At 36.5% G+C, this 21,187-nt stretch overlaps 1 protein-coding gene across 2 annotated transcripts in view; it reads right to left on the reverse strand.

Annotated features, from left to right (window-relative positions):
- Positions 1-21,187, reverse strand: part of CUL3 (cullin 3) — a 47,520-nt gene that overhangs the window by 14,112 nt on the left and 12,221 nt on the right. Inside the window, exons 2-10 of one of the 2 annotated variants that reach the window (XM_026664255.2) lie at positions 16,860-17,057; positions 12,726-12,839; positions 11,182-11,342; positions 10,025-10,139; positions 9,425-9,653; positions 7,843-7,988; positions 5,432-5,608; positions 3,834-4,004; positions 2,364-2,471 (exon numbers count right to left, since the gene is read on the reverse strand). In XM_026664255.2, the coding sequence (XP_026520040.1) occupies positions 2,364-2,471; positions 3,834-4,004; positions 5,432-5,608; positions 7,843-7,988; positions 9,425-9,653; positions 10,025-10,139; positions 11,182-11,342; positions 12,726-12,839; positions 16,860-17,057 (1,419 nt within the window). Of the gene's footprint in view, positions 1-2,363; positions 2,472-3,833; positions 4,005-5,431; positions 5,609-7,842; positions 7,989-9,424; positions 9,654-10,024; positions 10,140-11,181; positions 11,343-12,725; positions 12,840-14,237; positions 14,436-16,859; positions 17,058-21,187 lie in introns of those variants that run through there. The other variant, XM_087965030.1, reaches the window with a different exon arrangement.

Below are 21,187 nucleotides of genomic sequence, written 5' to 3' on the forward strand. Positions count from 1 at the left end.
GCCTTGACCCCATTGTTCAGATGGGACCTCTCTCATGGCCCGAATATGCAGATGATTGATAGCCTCCTGCATCAACGCTCTCTTAATGGGGTCCATGGACCTAGGGCTCCTGATGAAAAAGTTCAGGAGGGAGGATTTAAACTCTAACACCAAACCAAATCTAACAGAGTCCCTGACCCACGCATCAGAGGTGGAGCTGTCCCATTGGAGCGGAAGACGTTGTCACCTTCCATTGTGGAGGACTGATTCTCGTGCCTCTAACTTTATTTTTTAAAAATTATTATTATTAATTATTATTATTATTATTATTATTATTATTATTATTATTATTATTAGTTATACTTAGGGGTGATGCCTACCCCTGTGGCTGAAAGTAGAACGCTTCTCCAGGAGTTTAAGTCTATATATACATATCTACATACACACACATATATACACATACACATATATATACGCATATATATATGTATATATATACATATACACATACGCATAGGTGCCTATATCTACATGTAAAACTGTGTATATGGGAAACAGTATCTAAGGATCCCCAACAAGGGAAACCCCCAAGCGCTCGAAGCAAGAAATATTCTGGTCCCCAACAAAGGAAACCAGCTATACAGGGCCTGGATGGATCCTTTCCTGTCAAAAACGTCCCGCTGTTTGAAATGGCACTTGCGGCTTCACTCCAATGTAATGATCCAAAAGCAATTGCAAAAAGAAAAAGAAAAATCCTGTTTAAGGACTAGCCTGCTTATCCAATGCCAGCAAGATAAAAGAGAAATAATGCCAGGGAAGTGGAGTGGGAAGGTACCTGCCCCGGTCCCCAAGAAGGGAAACCAGCAGGGAATGGCGTCTGTGATATTTAGGCGTGAACTTGAAGCCAGCTGTTGAAAATGGCGGGAAGGCAGAATCTCTGATGTTAATTGCCTGAGCAGTTTAACGAGCCGCTGCTGCTGACTCTCTAAATTGTCAGATAAATGATCCTGTCAGTCGAAACGGCAAGGAGAAGTGAGCCGCGGCTGCGAGCGCTCCGCCAAGATCGCAGAGATAAGACGATCGGGGGATTAGATAAGCTAATTGTCTGAAGCGGCCATCTCAGGCTGCCTACGGAGTGGCAGGCTCCACCAGCCACAAAGAACTGCTCTCAAACTGATCGGGGGAATGACCTAATAGAGCCACAAGCCTTGAAATCGCCAAATTAATTAGGGAAAAATTTACAAGCCAAATTAACCCAAGAGCAAACCTGAATTTTGACTAGCTGAATGGAAAACCATTCCAGTCAGGAAGTGCACACCTCTTACTACGAAGGCTGAGCTAAAACTGGGGGACGCTGGGGAGATGTCCCGTGGAGGAGGAGGAGCGTCCTGGAGTTTTAAGCCCAGCCTTTCCAGAAGAGACTGAAGCACCTCCCACTTCTGGATGCTCTGAACAGCTTGTGGGAGAAACATAAATGTAGAAATAGATCTGAGTGTTATGATAAATTTTGCAGTTTTTCTTTAGATGTGTGACACCACCTTGAATATGACCATAACAAAGATTAAAGCTGAAAAAATGGGTGGGATTTTACATTGAAAATCTGTGGGGAAATAATAAATACTTATTAATTAGCAAAGTTCTACAGGAGTGTGAAAAAAATCCAAACTCCTGTACCTGCCAAATTCAATTTCTTATTTTGAATCCACTGCCTTCAATTATTTGTAAAATTAATAAAAGCAAGCATGTAACAAGCAAGTTCAATAAATCAACATCTAGATCCAAAAAAAGACTAAGTTCCAGAATTACCACACGGCCGGGGAGGGGGGGTTATATGAAATAGATGGCCACAACTCAGAGCCTAGTTTTGAAGTGTAGCTACCTGTTCAGAAAGATAAGCATTTATGAGAGAAGTACCAAATATATAGAATAGTATGTACACTCCTGGAAACTGGTGCTTTGAAATATCTCTGCCCCCCACTTCCAGTAGCCATTCTGCAAAATAATTGTTGAGACACTTCTCATACAGTCAGAGGAAAATGACCTCGTATTAAATCTTGTCCAAAACAAGTTGCAGTTGGAACTCCAGCCACATGCCCAAAACAGAGGGCTCTCTAACCTGAGCATAGTTCAGACAAAAAGAAAAGCACTAAAATAAACATTTTGATTTTGCTATATAAATTATGCACTTTTCATACCCAATGATTGTAGGAATTCTCTTGTAAAATTTCTTAGATCTCCCCCCCCCCCCAAACAAATTATTTCCTCTCCCTTGGCAGGGGCACACCTGATAAAGGATCAGACAACCTCTTCTCAAAATTCCAAATGTGACCACCAGGTCAAAAAGTCTGTGAATCCTTGAAGTAAGTCAAAAATTTGCATCTTACCCCTGTGGCCTGTAGATGTTGCCTAAATTCATCCATTGTTGTGTTTGAGATGCTCATGTCCCTGAACATTCCTTCCAATTTTGATGTGAACTGACATCCACATTCAGTCTGCAAAAGAAATAATTATTTATAGCATGATTTAAACAGGGAAACCTCTTAGGTTGGCTATTTAGAATTTCAATACAAATATTTAAGTAAATTTAAGGAAGTTATGAAAAAAACATGGTTCCAGTTACTAATTAATCAGCAGTAAATATCAACAGGCAATTACACTAATTTATACCTTGATTATCAGGCATCTAATTATTCTAATAAATTTTACTGAAAATAAGAATTTACTATTCCAATCTTTTAAAATTCAGCATGGAATAGAGATTGGCAAGATTCTGATTAAATGTCTCTAAATTAATGTAGTAAATATTCACTTAGCCCTTTCAAAGCATAAATCATACTTAAAATAACATTGTATGTGCATATTAATTCAACCACATACTACTTAAAGCAGGAATGCAAAATTTTATGGTTGGGGGATGGGGAAGCAATTTTAGGAGGATTATTTTTTAGGAAACATTAGCCCAAAGAATCCAACTGCTTCTTCCAAGCAAAGGGGGGAAAGCATGGTCTGTAGATATGGAGGTTATTTGCAGCTTGAAGAAAAATACTTCCCTATCCACTGGGATTCTCTCAATAGTCTACAACAGGGGTGTCAAGCTCAAGGCCCATGGGGCGAATCCAGCCCATGGGATACTTAGATCTGGCCCACGGGGCTGCCCTGAAAACAGTGAAGGACCACCCCATAGTACCTCTGCCAGCTAAAAGTGACTTGGGAGGGCCATGACCCTCCCGAGCTCTGTTTTGGCTGGCAGAGCACGTGGGCCACCACAGGCATCCCTGACACGAGTGACGTCAAGCTGGCCATGCCCACCCTGAGCCCCTGAGGTCAAACACAACCTTAAATGAAATTGAGTTTGACACACCCCTGGTCTACAATGACAACTCTTGCATCATTTCCCATCTTTCCAGTGTAAATGCATACTCAATGTTCATAGGAAGCAAATATCTTAATTTTATCAGCTTTAGATTTTTAATGTAGCATTGATATTTGATTTATATTCTGCATTTTTACTGGAGTGCCCATGGGCTTATGCAAAGACAACCCACAATAGCCTTAGGAGGTATGCTAAACTGAGAAAGTGTGACTAATACAATGTGTTGAGATTTCATGGCTGAAAATGGATTCAAACTTGGATCCTCAGCCTTAATATAACTTCTTAGCCACACTACCACAATGGCTTAATAATGCTGACAAAAACAAAATGTTTGAACTAAATATACCTTGCTTAACATTGTATAATATTTACAATTAACTGAAACAACTAATTACACTGCAATTTATCCCACTGAGTAGATGTTATCAAAAAATTAAAGCTAAGTGGAAAAGTCACTGAGAAATTGTTACACTGCTCTTACCTTTAGCTTAGATATCATGTTTTTCTCAGAATCATCTGAAACACTCTTGTTTGTCAGAAGCCTCCTTGCTAAGTGCTGCTTATAATATCGTTCAAATACATCTTTTTCTTGCATAAATCTAAACAAAACCATCGCTTTGTCCAATATAGTCTCCACCTCTTGCTCAGTTAGCTATAAAGATAAAAACAATAGGCAATACATTAATTATTAGAATAGTCAAAAAACTATGACTTTTATAGAAAATATTTCTCAAAACTAAATTATCTTGCTGTTAATTTAGGCAGGGATTGAAAAACAGGTTATAGATTATCTGATTCAGTCTATTTATAAACAAAACAACAAATCAAAATTCTATAAATATAAGACTGTAAGATTTATAAGGTTCATTGTAATGAAATAGTTACTTAATGTTTTAGTTTTGAATCTTTAAAAGCGACTTAAAGAACTATAATGCCAGTCTTTTGTTTCCATGAAAGCTAAGAACCAGCACCTTGAATTATACCTAGAATCAAATGGTTATTAGTGCAGCTCACAATTAGAAGTGTATGTAAGTGAGAGACCAGCTGGAGCTTCCATGTAGTCACGGGCCAAGGGCAGCTTCATGTAAAGTGAATTGTATTCATCCATTTATGATGTAAGTAAGGCAGAAGTGACTGTAGAGGTGGATATAACTGGTACACATGGCAAAGCTGTAGAAAAGGTCACAGCTGCCACCTGCTCTTCAAACAGGAGCATGAAATTGTGCATTGGATCTGTTGGCAGCAGTACTACCCTACTATTAAGAACCAAAGTTTAAAAAAATCTCCATACTCTGGGGTTCCACAATCCCCAAACACTCATTCTTACAAGAGATGAATCTGAACCTCTTTTCTCCATATATAGTAAATCCCTGCAGATCCCAGAACCTCATTAGCACTGAAGGATCTGGATCTGAGCTCCACAACAGAGAATCATTAGCATATTGATGATAGCTAGCTCTGCTCTAACAATATAATTGTTAACTCAGAGCAGGGAGAGAACAGCTCATGGGAGAATCCCACCCATGGAAAAAGCAAGATCAATGCTGCTTTCTTAAAGTATTACAGATCTGAAAACTAACCAAAAGGGATCAAAATAATGCAATTCTTTCAAAATGTGATAGCAAAGAGAAAGATATGAGGATGGAGTAACTGAAAGGCAAATGAGTTACATCAGTCTTCAAATCCTGACTCTCCCATAATTGACTAAGACCTCATGACTGACTTCTCTATGCTTAGCTTAATATCTATATAGGGTTTTTATATGAGCATATTATTAACTTGTTAGCAATTTTCTATATACATGCTTAATTCTAACAAAGGAATATATCTATGGAAGACTATATTCCCTATTTCAATATGGTTTAAGTATGTACACATGCATGCAGTATTTTGCAGGAGTTTACAGTCCTAAAAGGAATTTATTCCATCTATTTTTTAAATACATATTTATTTTCTATATTCACATTAATTTGTAATAGTTATTATTGCATTATATAAATAAATTAGAGTATAGAAATACATATTTTTGTAGCTGTTTTGTCAGAAAAACTGCATAGTTGTAATAAAAAGTATACTTACTCCCTTGACTCCTTTTTTTAGCTTATCGTCAATAAATAATGAGAGATACTCTGGAGATCTAGAGTTGAGGTTAAGGAAATATTCAAAATCACCCGCAATTGTTTGTTTGAAGAGCCTGTCATTATTAAAAGATTCTTGAAGGAAGCGATCAAACCTACTCTTCAAATCCAGTAAGCCCTTAGAACAACAAAGCATATTATTTTTTTAGATTCCTACTACATTCTAAATGAAAATCATAGTTACGATTATTTTGGAACTTATAGGACTGATAATTTTTACTGTCGCCAAAAATTCTTTAACTTGGATGCTGAAATTTCCCTGCCTGTTATCCTATCATATCTTATATTTTTATAGATATATTGTTCTTGCAGTACCATAATAAAACAAATTAAGGCTTGATAAGTATCTCTTAAGACAATTTATGTCCTTCTCAGACTCTTCTGGGGATAATGACTTGGGGTTCATTCTCATGAATTGAATCTTCAATGCACTCTACTCCACACCATTTTTACAATCACAATTATTCAAGCTGAGTTCTTGGGAATGGGAATCCCTTCACTCCAATAAAACCATTATTATCATGCAGAGGTAAATTATGTGACTAATATGTGCAGAAAATAATGCAATATCTTGTTCAGAAGATCCTGCATTGTTTTGTATGTTTCTGAAGATGGAACAATTGTCTCCAAAAAGCTAAACATTTTTCAAGGAATGCCTTCTTAGGGAGAAAAAAAACCCCTAATAATTCAAACTCTGGAAATCATAAAAGCAAAAAAGGGTATCAGGAGATTCTGATGTTATACTATGCTTCTGAATGATATATGCTGTATTGCTGGGCTCCTGTTACTAATATTAAGGTATGATTACTGATTAAGGCTGCTTTTTGTTTTAGTGTTTTTCTTGTTCTTCATTCCCTAATATATTTAAAATATTCCCAAAAGTATATCTTCTGGAGAAGATGAGGTGAATCATATTTATTTTTGATTTAGAATTTACCCAAAAAGCAGCACTCATGATGCCTATAAATTATTATAGGCGCTCATGATGCCTATAATAATCTGCTTCTCTTCCTGTGAAAAGAGGTCTCTCGAAAAGCTTTGTTTGTTTCTCAAGTAAAAAAAGAATTTCACTGAAACAGACAGTCAAAAGGTGCCTTAAACCACTAGACAAATTAGCCAGAAATTCAGACTAGGAAAGCAGTTATATCCAACATACTTCTAACTACCCCTAGACAAACAGAGAATTACTGTGGACTCAAGTATATAAATGCAGTATCCTCATTTACTATCAGTTTAGAGAATCTGGTCAATTATGTTCTTCAGAGTGAAACTTTTACAAATTAGTTTAGAGAAAGGTTTCAGAGGAAGGAAAATTGACTGAAATATTTTGTGCACCTAGCATGAACCATATTAAGAAGCGGTCTAGAGAATTATTTTCTCCCTTTCAGATAAGCTGATGTCTCATGCTGTTTACTTTACTGAAAGTGAAAATATTTTTATTTTTCTTTGCCTCAAAGGTGCTTTTCCAAAAATTGGACTTTGTTTTTTTTCTTTGAAAACATTTCACTTCTCATCCAAGAAGCTTCTTCAGTTATAACTGACTAGTGGAGAATGGAAGCATTTATGTTCTTTGCAGACATCTGGTTGTTAGCACTCTGAGGGTGCTATAGATAATCTTGACATCTATGTCAAAATTGAACAATCCTCCCTCAACAGAGGGAGAGGGATATGACACCACCTATCTCTTGTTTACCACACAGTCCTTTCAGCAGTCCCAAGACGGTCCACATCCATTTACACTCTGACTCAGGTGACTCAGAGGATACAGAGAAACCCCAAGTGGCCCCAATGATTCTCAAGAACTAACAAGCAGATAACTGCAAAGGATATAAATCCTTCCATTCTCCACCATTCAGTTCGAAGTGAATTTTCTTGGATGAGAAGCAAAACGTTTTCAAAGAAAAAAAGTCCACTTGCCTTTTGAGAAAAGCTCCTTTGGGACAATCATGACCTGGATGATTGAGAATCTCCACTGATATTTTGATTTGTGAATATTTTTTTAAATGCTGTTGTAAATTGAAAGTTTATTCAAAATGCCTCCCTTGGATTAAAATGATAAACCTTCTAGGATTTGATAGGAAATCACTTTTCTGAGAAATCTCTGTTTAGAGTCATTAAAAAACCTTATCTCAAATGAAAAAAATGAGCTAATTTGAGAAACCAATAAAAAGTATTAAAATGTAAATACATACTATTTAAATTTTAGGGGGAAATGATTCTCAATCATTTCTCTTTGCTTATCTCTACTATGAAACGTTGCTAAAGCAGTACTTGAATTATGTAACTACACTTCTGCTAAAGGAAACATTTCCATCATAAGAAAAAAAATGAGTATTTAAAGGCTTTGATTACCTGAATATAGTCCACTGGGTTCTTTCCTTCACCTTCTTCAGACACAAGTGCTTTACCTTGTTCCCTCAAATAGGTACTCATACATTCGCACATTGTCTTTAAACCATTTGGGACACGACTAAATAATTTGTACATACACGCAAGATCTGCAGTAAATATATATATAAATGTTATATTATCTACTACTAATATATTTGTAATATTACCCAGCAAATCCAAATATTACCCAGCAATCCAAATATGATATTTCTGATGTTTCACTAAATTCTCCAATTTTCCAGAAGCTGGTTTTCTTGATCATAGCCCTCTCCATCTGAAATCAACTGCTTTGCTTCTTTTTTGTAATCATTTTGTAAGTGGATCATAAGCTTCCTAACAGACAGGAAGCAGCAGGTTAAGCTAGGCAGAATCACATCTGATACCTGTACAATTAGCACAGCCCCCACTCCCCCAAGGCTGTGTGCTCTCTCCACTTCTCTTCTCTCTATGTACCAATGACTGCATCTCAAATGATCCGTCTGTTAAAGATACAACAGTGATTGGTCTCATTCGAGACAACGATGAATCCGCATACAGATGGGAGGTTGAACAACAAGCTTCGTGGTGCGACTGGTACAATCTTGAACTGAATAAACTCAAAACTGTAGAAATGGTAGTAGACTTTAGGAGAAACCTTCCCATACTACTACTTCTTACAATACTAGACAACGCAGTATCAACGGTAGAGATCTTCCAGTTTCCAGGTTCAATCAAGACTTAAAATGGACACTTAACATCAAAAACGTCATCAAAAAAGCACACAAAAAATATTCTTTCTGCCCCAACTCAGAGCTCAAAATGCCCAAGGAACTGCTGATACAGTTCTACAGAGGAATTACTGAGTCTGTCATCTGCACCTCTATAACTGTCTGGTTTGGGTCTGCAACCCCACAAGACAGACACAGACTTCAGAGATTAATTAGGACTGCAGAAAAGACAATTACTACCAACCTGCCTTCCATCGAGAACCTGTATTCTGCACAAGTCAAAAAGAGAGCTGTAAAAATATTTACAGACCCTCATATCCTGGACATAAACTGTTTCAACTCCTACCCTCAAAATGACGCTATAGAGCACTGTACACCAGAACAACTAGACACCAGAAGTTTTTTCCTGAACACCATTACTCTGCTAAACAAAAATTCCCGCAACACTGTCCAACTATTTACTGAGTCTGCATTACTATTACTACTAATCTACTCATCGTTCCTATCACCCATCTCCTCCCACTTGTGGCTGTATGACTATAACTTTCTTGCTTGTATCCTTATGATTTATACTGACTATTTCCTAGTATGATTTGATTGCTTATTTGTACCCTATGACTATCATTAAGTGTTCTACCTTATGATTATTGACGAATGTATCTTTTTTTTATGTACACTGAGAGCATATGCACCAAGACAAATTCCTTGTGTCTAATCACACTTGGCCAATAAAGAATTCATTCATTCATTTATTTTGAAATCACCTGGATTGTCTCAATTAGTATCCACCCATATGGGGCTTCACTATTGTTGCAGACAGCACTGCACAAACTTACCTTCTGTTTTTCCATTTTTCAACATGTGGACTAGACCAGAATTTTCCATTTCCACTATGGTCTTCATATGCTTGGAAATAAGCTCCCTCTCAACAACTTTGACAATTGGCTCTTCTGTTGATTTATCAAGACAGTGCATCACACGTTCTATTTCTTCATTAATTCTAGCTTCTACTTTCTTTATATAAACTGAAGCACTATTTTCTGCTAAAAATTTCTGACTTTCCATCTGTAATAAAATAAAGAGAAATAGAACACTACATGAAACACTACAGAAAGTAAATCAAAACCCATTCAGTTGGTCTTAGTAGTAATTTCTTAAGGGACTAAATCATCACTCTACTACTGTGTTAACTCTTGTATCTGCCATGCATTAATATGCACCAATGTTGATTATCATCTAAGGCAAAGGCTCAATGAACACAGGCTCATGTTCAGAACAAAGGGAAAATCTGAAGCAAGAACCACTCTACGTAAGCGGCCAATAAATATTTTCCAGTCTGGTATTTTTTAATCTGGAATTAGATAACTGGAATTTGTATATTTGGATGTGTGGGCATTCTTATTCCCATTTGTAAATACTGAAAAGCAGCACTGTACCTGAAAGAATTCTGCTGACATCTCCAGAAATGGAGCTTCAAAGTCTTCTTCATAGACTGATCTTCCTTCAAGGCCTAGAATCATTAACATCTGGCAAGCATTTCTTATTGCTCCTCTGTCAAAATAGTAGAATTTGCAGAGTAGGTTAATTTTAGTGAAATTAATATTTGCAAACTATTCAATAAGTGTTTTCTGTAATATTTCCATACCTATTCTGTTTCACATAAAAGTAAATGCTATATGTATCACAGCTCTCAATAAATGAAATAGCTAGAATAGTACTGAGAAAGGTCTTTTTATTATCACCCAAAGGTATACAATCATTAGGAAAGCCAAAAAAAGGAAAGAAAAGAAAGAAAAAAGAAATCAAGGCCAATTTTCAGAAAATTGTTTACTCCAATATCTATTGATGTGCATTTTAGAAATAACTTCATTTTATTCCTGAATAATAAATTAACAAGAAGTTTCCGGGTGCAATTCAGGGCACTAGTCTTCATCTTTAAAGCCCTATATGACATTCAGCCATGTTATTTGCAAGATTGCTACCCCCAATGGTTTCTGCACATCTCACCATATCTAGCACAATGGGCAAACTCTGAGTTCATTGAATGAAGCACTGTCACCTGGTACGTCCTTGGAAGCATGCCCTCCTCTCTTTCATGGCAACTGCCTTGTGGAACAAGCTCCTTTCAGGGATACCAACAGCCCTGACATGTTGGCTTTTTGTAACTGGGGGTTAATTTAATGGAACAATGAGGTGGATATATGTGAATTGTTTGAAAAGAGGGGGCCTCAAGTTGTTTCTTTTCAACAGATTGGTCATTATTTTATTCTTTTGCTGTCCAGAATTCCACTAGTTTGATAGCCATATAAGATAAGATAAAGCTGTGATTATATATTCAGCTGTGAATTACAAAGCAATTGAACTCAGTTGTTGTAGGTACTGTGAACTGCGTAGATACTAGGTTGATCTCCCTCATAATACGCCAAAACAACTAAAATTCCAGAGTTGAAAAATGTAAATGAAATATGAGATTGAATTAAAAAACCCCAATAAAGCCTAATAGCAAAAAAGTGATTGAGAAGTAAAGTAAAAAAGCCCCAAGCCCATAGATTTATCAAAATGATGTCAATGTAATTTATTTGTGGAGACATACCTATCTACCACTTCTCCTTTCCGTTCCCTTGCAATCATGTCTAACAAAGTCTGTCGGAGATGATCTCTAATGCACCCGTACCGTACAACTTGATCTCGAAAAATTATTAATCCCAAATTGTAGACATTTTCCACATTGTTTTGTTGTACATACACACGGTCCTAAAATCAAAGTACAAATACAAATGCAAGGCATCTATATAAGTTATCTATAGTAAAATTACTTAAATCTGCCTCAGCATCTATAAAATATGCTTTCATTCAGTTTCTTACCAAAATATTGCATTCAATATTATCAAAATTACTATTACATTTATTAAAAAAATATACTGGATAAATGTATTAATCATTATTGGTTATTAGTTATTTTAAATAGAACATAATGTACATGTGGCTTCACATGTATAAAACTACAATATCTGATTAAAATGCAATAAAAAGTGTAAAATTGTTTCAGATGCTACGATTACAACTGCAAAAAGAGTGACTACTTAGAATATTTCAAAGAGTGACCATTTGTGTCCTTTAGAGGAAGGCTAACATCCTTTTAAGTACTGTATGTAGTAAACAAAAGGATGCCACAACCTACTTATATTCAAATTTAATAACCTAATTAGAACATAAAAATGGTAAAATAATTTAAATAAATTAGTATTTTACAGTTTCAAAGCCATGAACAATTAAACTGGATGGTGCATGTTTGCCTATTAATCAGATAAATGACAAATTCATTTATTTATTCCAAGCTTATATGGGATGGTAACAATGTTTTAGCTATTAGGGTTGTGCAATGACCTGAATCTGAAAAACATGTTCTAGAATCTCTAGAATATGCATCAATGCAAAGATCATTATCTAGCAAAACATTTTTAGGTCAAAGGCATCTTTTTCTTAGAATCAGTACAGCTTCTTTAAAAATATTAACAAGTGCAATGTGGCTGTTCCCATATACTCCAAATCCCTACTTAGTTACAAATCTGCATTTCTGCCAAACTTTATTAGTTGTAATCCCAACCTCAATAAAGGAAAAAGAAATACTTCCTGATATTTCACTATATGTGGAACTACTTAATGCAATACAAATGTGGAAAGTTTCTCCAATATGTTCAAATCTTCCAGGCTAGGAATAATAAAAACTGAACACTAAATATATAAATCAGGCTTAGCAAACTCAATTTTGCAATCTCTTAATCCTTAAAGTAGTGTTCTTTTAAATGAAAACAAAAAAGAGGGACAAGACATAACCCAGGATAATTAAAACTAAACAGATATTTTTCATTGTTATATGCTGTCTTTAGGGTTGGCATATACAAAAATAGATTAAAGATATAAATTCAGAAAACAAACAATATGTAATAATGAGGAAGAATATAAAAGCCATGTGCCAAATAATTTATTTTTAAAACCAGATAAAATATATAAACAAAAGTTTTTTCCTCTGTGTTAATTATGTTAGTTTGTATCAATTTTTCCAACAGCATGGAGTAGAAAATTTTTGCATTTTAATTGACCATTTTTGTAACCAGAATTTCAGACTTTACTTACCATATACATCAGAATATCTCTAATCATCACCATTGCTGTCTGGTGATCATTCCATGCTTGGTTTAATGTTTGAAGAAAATTGTTATTTAATGAGTTTAATACATCTTCTCGCACCTGCAACAAAATATTTAATTAAATAAATTGTTTAATATAGATCAGAGGTGGGCATTTATATCCTGCATTATCTAGAATGAATGAGGTCAAACACTGACTTTTGGGAAAGGGGACTTAAGGGGGAAAATATAGGGAATATTTTTCCTACACTGAATTCATTAAGTAGTTGTATAGAGAGAGAAAGCAAACAATATCTGAAGCAGGAAAACACTAATGACCTGAAGGACTCTGCTTTCCTGACAAATAGACAAATGAATGCAGTTCATAACTACTATAGGACTACTGCTCCGTCAGCCATTTCATTTTTCCTATTACTGTCCCTCTGAATATGAACAGATGAAGAGAAATTTCAAAGTTCCCCAGATGTGATTATTTTGTGAGAATACCATATTTGAAAAGGATTGATAATTTTTCATTAGAGTTTGGAAGGATTTATATTTTTTACATCATCTGGTTGTTAGTATTCTGAGAGTCATTGGGATCACTTGGGAATTTATCTGTATCCTCAGAGTCACCTGAATAAGTGTGTAAACAGGTGTGGAACCTTCTTGGGATGGATGAAAGGGCAGGTTGCAATCTCAAGAAGGTTTCACACCCATTTACACTCTTATTCACGTGACTCAAGAGGATACAGATAAACTCCCAAGTGGCCCCAATGACACTCAAAGAGCTAACAAGGAGAGGACTGCAGGGAATATAAATCCTTCCATTCCCCACCAGTTAAAACTGAAGAAGATTCTTGGATGACAATTGAAATGTTTTCAAACAAAAAAACCAAAGGAAGTCCAGTTGCCTTTTGGAAAAAGCACTTTTGAGATGACCATGACTTAGATGATTTAGAATCTCCATAGGCTACTATTTTTCTCTTTCATCAGCTACAATCACCAATCTTCTTTTATTCTATAAAATCGCCAACAAGACAACACACTGGAAATATAAAACATGCTGAAGCCAGCAACCCATCCTAAGACGCTAGTGTCCCACTGGATTGTATTGTGCCCAAAAGGCAATCTTTCTGTTGTGTTTTAGGATGTTAAAAGGGTAAAACAGGCAACTTAAATTTTGCAGAAATTTAAATATGCACAGAAGCTCTTTAAAAAAATCCAAAGCTCATAAACTGGGCTCTTTTTTTGCATTTTAAGGAGCCTAATGTATCAGTGTTACCCTTTAAATTTTCTGCAAAACAAAATAAAAAAGATCAACAAAAATCCAGATTCCAACATTTGAGTTCCTTAATCCAACAACATTACACTGTCATCAATCATGTTCTGCATTCTCCAAGCAGACAAGAAATGTACCGAAGCCAAAGTATACCTGTCTCTATTCTAAAGACAGCCAAATGTTCAAAGAACATATCACTTTCCACGTTTTCAGTACATTATTATTGCATTCAGATACCTTATTTATAAGATGCTCCGTAACCACTTCTCGTAATCCAGTGTATAATTTTTCTCCATGTTTATGTAATACCATAGTATATGCATTTCTATACAGTTCTTCAAAGCTAAGACCACTATTGTTCTTACGCTGAATTTCTTGGATTGCATTTTTCAATAGATCCCAAATGCTGTTAACATATTTTTCATCCATGGTCATCTGTATGTGGACATAAAAAAGTACGGTTAAGAGTTTATTAGTGTCAGGTTTTCAAAACATATTTCCTCTAAAACAGCTAAAGGGCTAAATTTACCTAAAAGGTAGATGCTACTACATTTTAGAGAACTCCCTCCCCCAAAAAAAAGAAAGATAGAATGTGTGTGTGTAGATAAGTATAGACAAAATTCCTATAATACTGCTCAGCTTCTCTGCCGTCTCTTCAATTATGATTCTCAAAACCACTGAACACAATCTTGCAAAACAATGTATGCTGCTCAGCATATGTAAGTATACAAGAGTATGGTCAGGACAAAATTTTAACATAATGTCTATTGTATAAAATTGTCCATAAAGTTACCCATCTCATTTTCATATCCAGACATTCCATTCTCTCAACATATAACTATGCATTCTACGGAGAAAAAATATTGCAGAAATTTGGATTCAGCTAGCACAAAACTAGAAATGTCTTGTTTGTCATAAGTTCAATTTTTTCCTCCATGATATCTAGGCTATGGACTCTGTTGTGCCTCCTTAACTGGGATTGACTTCCTTAACTGGGATTGGTCTTAGAAAATGATAAAACTGAATAAACATAACTGAACTTAGAAACTAATAAAGTCAGTCCTAGCTAATACTTGGATTATGAAGAAACAGCAGATCTGTTGGATAGACAGAAAAGTTGAAAAATCATCCTAGAAACAAAATGGCAAACAATGTCCATATATGTATAAAATTATGTAATATATTCATGAAAGCCCTAGGAATCAAACTTAACTTGGAAGAGATTTTATATTTTTAACTGAGAAAGAATGGGGTCAAGCATTGAGCCATTTTCCCCCCTTTCTTTTGCCAACAGAAGAATGGTGTGAGTAAAGGGGATCTAAAGGCCATCTGCTAGAAAACTAGTAGGTTTTCTTGTACAGTTGGTTGATGACTATGAGAACAAACTGCCAATCCACCCCGCTCCCCATATATTTCCCTGTTCCTGTCTTTTTGGTTGTTCTGCCTTCTGCAGTCCCTCACTTTTCCAGCCGACCTTCACCAACTTCTTCCTCCTGCTGCTGCTGAAGTGGGCTTGGCGCAGGCAGCTGCTGGCAGTGGCACCTCCCTGAGATCTTGAAAGGTCACACACAGCCAGTAGCTGTCTCATGAAGGACGGTGGGGGGGGTGAGTCTTGTCAAGAGCAGAAAGATGGTGGCAAAGGTCAGCTGGGGGTAGCAGAGGCAGGGTGACGGAAAGGAGGAATGTAAGCTGACACAAACAGCAGAGAAGGCAGGGGAGACAGGCGGATAGGATAGTTGAAGTGAAGGTTAGCAAGAACAGAAGTGTCAGGTCCTCACCTAACAAGGTTGGAGTCCTGCCCTAATGACCATATAACAGGGACTATTGCTTGTAGAGTGGCAAAACTTCTGTCACTAAGTGGTGAGGTTATGTGATGTCTCTGGGCACCACTAGTAACTGCTTTGCACAGTGATGGATATTCCAGTTCTAATTAGAACTGATAAGTGAGGACTACCTGTATTTAATTTCAGTGGAGCATCCCGAGTTGCAACACTGAAAAAAAAAATCTCAGTATCTGCTTAATCCAATTTGTGGTTTTATACACATATTCTATCCTGATCTTTTCACTTTTCTGAGTGAGAAACAGCTTTTCTAGCCTCTTAGTTACTTTAATTGCCTCTCTCTTTTCTCAAATGTGATTGCAACACTTATCTATCACATTCCAAACACAGGTAGTCCTTGACTCATAACAGCTCATTTAGTGACTGTTTGGAGTTACAAAGGCACTGTAAAAATGATTTGTAACCAATTTTCACACTTACAAGCCTTGTAGCATCCCCAAGGTCATGTGATCAAAATTTAGATGCTTGCCAACTGACTCATATTCATGAAGCTGTAGTGCCTCAGGATCATGGAATCACCTTTTGTGACCTTCCAACAAGCAAAGTCAATGGGGAAGTCAGATTCACTTAACAACCGTGTTACTAACTTAACAACGGCAGTCATTCATTTAACTAAGGCAAGAAAAGTCATAAAATGGGGCAAAACTCACTTAACTGTCACACTTAGCAACAGAATTTTTGGATTCCTTTATGGTCATAAGTCAAGGACTATCTGTATACTGTTATTATAATACATAAATGAATATAGTGGTTGTTTTATTTTCAGTTCCCTATCAAAAGTGTAATTTGCCTTTTTATGTATTCCCGACAACCAACAGTCAGATACAGTCCATGTATGGATGGCATTTTTATTTTTTTGCTTCTTCTACAAGCACACAATTTCTTCACTTCAGCTTTTCGGTAAACTGAAATTAACCAAACAATATATATACATTTCCCTTAGTTTAATTTCAGTTGAAATAGAAAAGTCTAAGGCCCGGCGTTATTATGTGAGAAACACGGTATTGCATTCAGATACCTTATTTATAAGATGCTCCGTAACCACTTCTCGTAATCCAGTGTATAATTTTTCTCCATGTTTATGTAATACCATAGTATATGCATTTCTATACAGTTCTTCAAAGCTGAGACCACTATTGTTCTTACGCTGAATTTCTTGGATTGCATTTTTCAATAGATCCCAAATGCTGTTAACATATTTTTCATCCATGGTCATCTGTATGTGGACATAAAAAAGTACGGTTAAGAGTTTATTAGTGTCAGGTTTTCAAAACATATTTCCTCTAAAACAGCTAAAGGGCCAAATTTACCTAAAAGGTAGATGCTACTACATTTTAGAGAACTCCCTCCCCCGCCAAAAAAGAAAGATAGAATGTGTGTGTGTAGATAAGTATAGACAAAATTCCTATAATACTGCTCAGCTTCCCTGCCTCTTCAATTATGATTCTCAAAACCACTGAACACAATCTTGCAAAACAATGTATGCTGTTTAGCATATGTAAGTATACAAGAGTATGGTCAGGACAAAATTTTAACATAATGTCTATTGTATAAAATTGTCCATAAAGTTACCCATCTCATTTTCATATCCAGACATTCCATTGTCTCAACATATAACTATGCATTCTACGGAGAAAAAATATTGCAGAAATTTGGATTCAGCTAGCACAAAACTAGAAATGTTTTGTTTGTCATAAGTTCAATTTTTTCCTCCATGATATCTAGGCCATGGACTCTGTTGTGCCTCCTTAACTGGGATTGACTTCCTTAACTGGGATTGGTCTTAGAAAATGATAAAACTGAATAAACATAATTGAACTTAGAAACTAATAAAGTCAGTCCTAGCTAATACTTGGATTATGAAGAAACAGCAGATCTGTTGGATAGACAGAAAAGTTGAAAAATCATCCTAGAAACAAAATGGCAAATAATGTCCATATATGTATAAAATTATGTAATATATTCATGAAAGCCCTAGGAATCAAGCTTAACTTGGAAGAGATTTTATATTTTTAACTGAGAAAGAATGGGGTCAAGCATTGAGCCATTTTCCCCCCTTTCTTTTGCCAACAGAAGAATGGTGTGAGTAAAGGGGATCTAAAGGCCATCTGCTAGAAAACTAGTAGGTTTTCTTGTACAGTTGGTTGATGACTATGAGAACAAACTGCCAATCCACCCCGCTCCCCATATATTTCCCTGTTCCTGTCTTTTTGGTTGTTCTGCCTTCTGCAGTCCCTCACTCTTTCCAGCCGACCTTCACCAACTTCTTCCTCCTGCTGCTGCTGAAGTGGGCTTGGGCGAGGCAGCTGCTGGCAGTGGCACCTCCGAGATCTTGGAAAGGTCACACACAGCCAGTAGCTGTCTCATGAAGGACGGTGGGGGGGGGGTGAGTCTTGTCAAGAGCAGAAAGATGGTGGCAAAGGTCAGCTGGGGGTAGCAGAGGCAGGGTGACGGGAAAGGAGGAATGTAAGCTGACACAAACAGCAGAGAAGGCAGGGGAGACAGGCGGATAGGATAGTTGAAGTGAAGGTTAGCAAGAACAGAAGTGTCAGGTCCTCACCTAACAAGGTTGGAGTCCTGCCCTAATGACCATAACAGGGACTATTGCTTGTAGAGTGGCAAAACTTCTGTCACTAAGTGGTGAGGTTATGTGATGTCTCTGGGCACCACTAGTAACTGCTTTGCACAGTGATGGATATTCCAGTTCTAATTAGAACTGATAAGTGAGGACTACCTGTATTTAATTTCAGTGGAGCATCCCGAGTTGCAACACTGAAAAAAAAAATCTCAGTATCTGTTTAATCCAATTTGTGGTTTTATACACATATTCTATCCTGACCTTTTCACTTTTCTGAGTGAGAAACAGCTTTTCTAGCCTCTTAGTTACTTTAACTGCCTCTCTCTTTTCTCAAATGTGATTGCAACACTTATCTATCACATTCCAAACACAGGTAGTCCTTGACTCATAACAGCTCATTTAGTGACTGTTTGGAGTTACAAAGGCACTGTAAAAAATGATTTGTAACCATTTTTCACACTTACAAGCGTTGTAGCATCCCCAAGGTCATGTGATCAAAATTTAGATGCTTGCCAACTGACTCATATTCATGAAGCTGTAGTGCCTCAGGATCATGGAATCACCTTTTGTGACCTTCCAACAAGCAAAGTCAATGGGGAAGTCAGATTCACTTAACAACCGTGTTACTAACTTAACAACGGCAGTCATTCATTTAACTAAGGCAAGAAAAATCATAAAATGGGGTAAAACTCACTTAACTGTCACACTTAGCAACATAATTTTTGGATTCCTTTATGGTCATAAGTCAAGGACTATCTGTATACTGTTATTATAATACATAAATGAATATAGTGGTTGTTTTATTTTCAGTTCCCTATCAAAAGTGTAATTTGCCTTTTTATGTATTCCCGACAACAAACAGTCAGATACAGTCCATGTATGGATGCATATATTTTTTTTGCTTCTTCTACAAGCACACAATTTCTTCACTTCAGCTTTTCGGTAAACTGAAATTAACCAAACAATATATATACATTTCCCTTAGTTTAATTTCAGTTGAAATAGAAAAGTCTGGTTCCCGACATTAAAACAGAAGAGGATCTAATCAACTTTTAAAAGGGTTGAAAACCTGTTCTGAAACTGATAAATAGTTCCAATTGAACTTAGCAATAGTACAAAGAGAGAAACAAAAGGACTATATTTTAAGGGGGGGAGCTTATTAACATTAAGGGGAGATGCAATTACTCAAACCATGCTACAGAATCAATGCTGAATAAATTGTTGTTAAGTATATATTTATTCTTTTTAAATCTCCTACTATTCAAGACAAATCATGAACACAAATAAAAATTATGTGCTGAATACAGAAACCCATAGCAGCACATTATGCTGGCATTGAAAAGCTATTGGAATAACTTCCTAAAAATTCAAGAAAGACAATGTAGCTGTTTTAATTACCGTATTTATCGGCGTATAACACGCACTGGCGTATAACACGCATCTTCATTTTAAGGGGGAAATTTCAGGAAAAAAATTTAAAAAAATTCTGCCTGCCTGCCTTAGTTTCTGGTTGTTTGGGAGCAGCTGAGAATAATAACTATTCGCCTCTTTTACTCAGCCGAAGCTGTTCCGATTCAACCATTAACGAAGGCAGGCAGGCAGGCAGAACGGAGCACTGCGGGCGGGCGGGCGGGCGGACGGGGTGGAGGTGGGGGAGAGGCGACAGGAAAAGCCCCCCGCTTCTTTGAAGCAGTTTCTTCCTGTGCTGGTGGAGGAGCGAGAGAGCAACTGAGAGAGCTGACCCAGAGAGAAGGACAGGCTTGGTTGCTTCCTCCCTCCCCTTCTTTCATTTGTGTCCTTGATCCCCGATCCCAGCAGCATTCACCGAAGGCTTCTTAACATTATATCGGCGTATAACACGCATACATCATTTGCCCCCTATTTTCAGGGGGGAAAAAGTGCGTGTTATACGCCGATAAATACGGTATTTGATGGTACTAGATAAATATTTAATGTCTACATAAGTCAAGAAGGAGCAGGCTGTCAATGGTTAAAGTCAACAAGCATACAAACTCTCACTAGTTCTGCACTGCCAAGTTGATAGTAAGGCATGGAACATGATGTTGCATGATTTAAAGATAATTCAAACATTTGAGTATTTCAGCAAAATCAGTATGATAGAAAGATGGGGAAAGTTTATTTTAATTCAGGCTGAATTTTTGGGGTTACTTGCTTCTTATTTAGAATTTTTCTTCAGGAATTTTGCAAAATGTATTTTACAAAACTAATAATGTTTTAAAATGGGCAAACGCAAGAGTTAGGATGCACAGCATTCCTCAAACATAGGATTTCAAAGATAATACCAAAATCCCTCTACTTATAATAAGGTATGTGAATTATGGATAAAGAAAGACCGAAGTCAAGTGTTGATATCTACCTTTGTGTAAAACGGCTTAAGGAAAATCAGAACTAGTCTCTTATGATTATTTATTTATTTATTTATTTATTTATTTATTTGATTTGTCAATTGTTTACAAGATAATAAGTACAAGTGTATACATAGTTGTGAATATATGAAATGGGTACATATAAGAAAAATAAAAGAATAAGAGAAACAATAGGACAGGGACGGTAGGCACGTTGGTGCGCTTATGCACGCCCCCTACAGACCTCTTAGGAAAGGGGTGAGGTCAATAGTAGACAGTCTAAGGTTAAAGTTTTTGGGGTTTGGGAAGAAACTACAGAGTCGGGTAGAGTATTCCAGACATTGACCACTCTATTGCTGAAGTCGTATTTCCTGCAATCAAGTTTGGTGCGGTTTACTTTGA

The sequence above is a fragment of the Notechis scutatus genome, chromosome 4 (genome assembly GCF_049901735.1).
Source record: "Notechis scutatus isolate UNSWTSFEM ecotype Mainland chromosome 4, rNotScu1.2, whole genome shotgun sequence".
NCBI lineage: Eukaryota > Metazoa > Chordata > Lepidosauria > Squamata > Elapidae > Notechis > Notechis scutatus.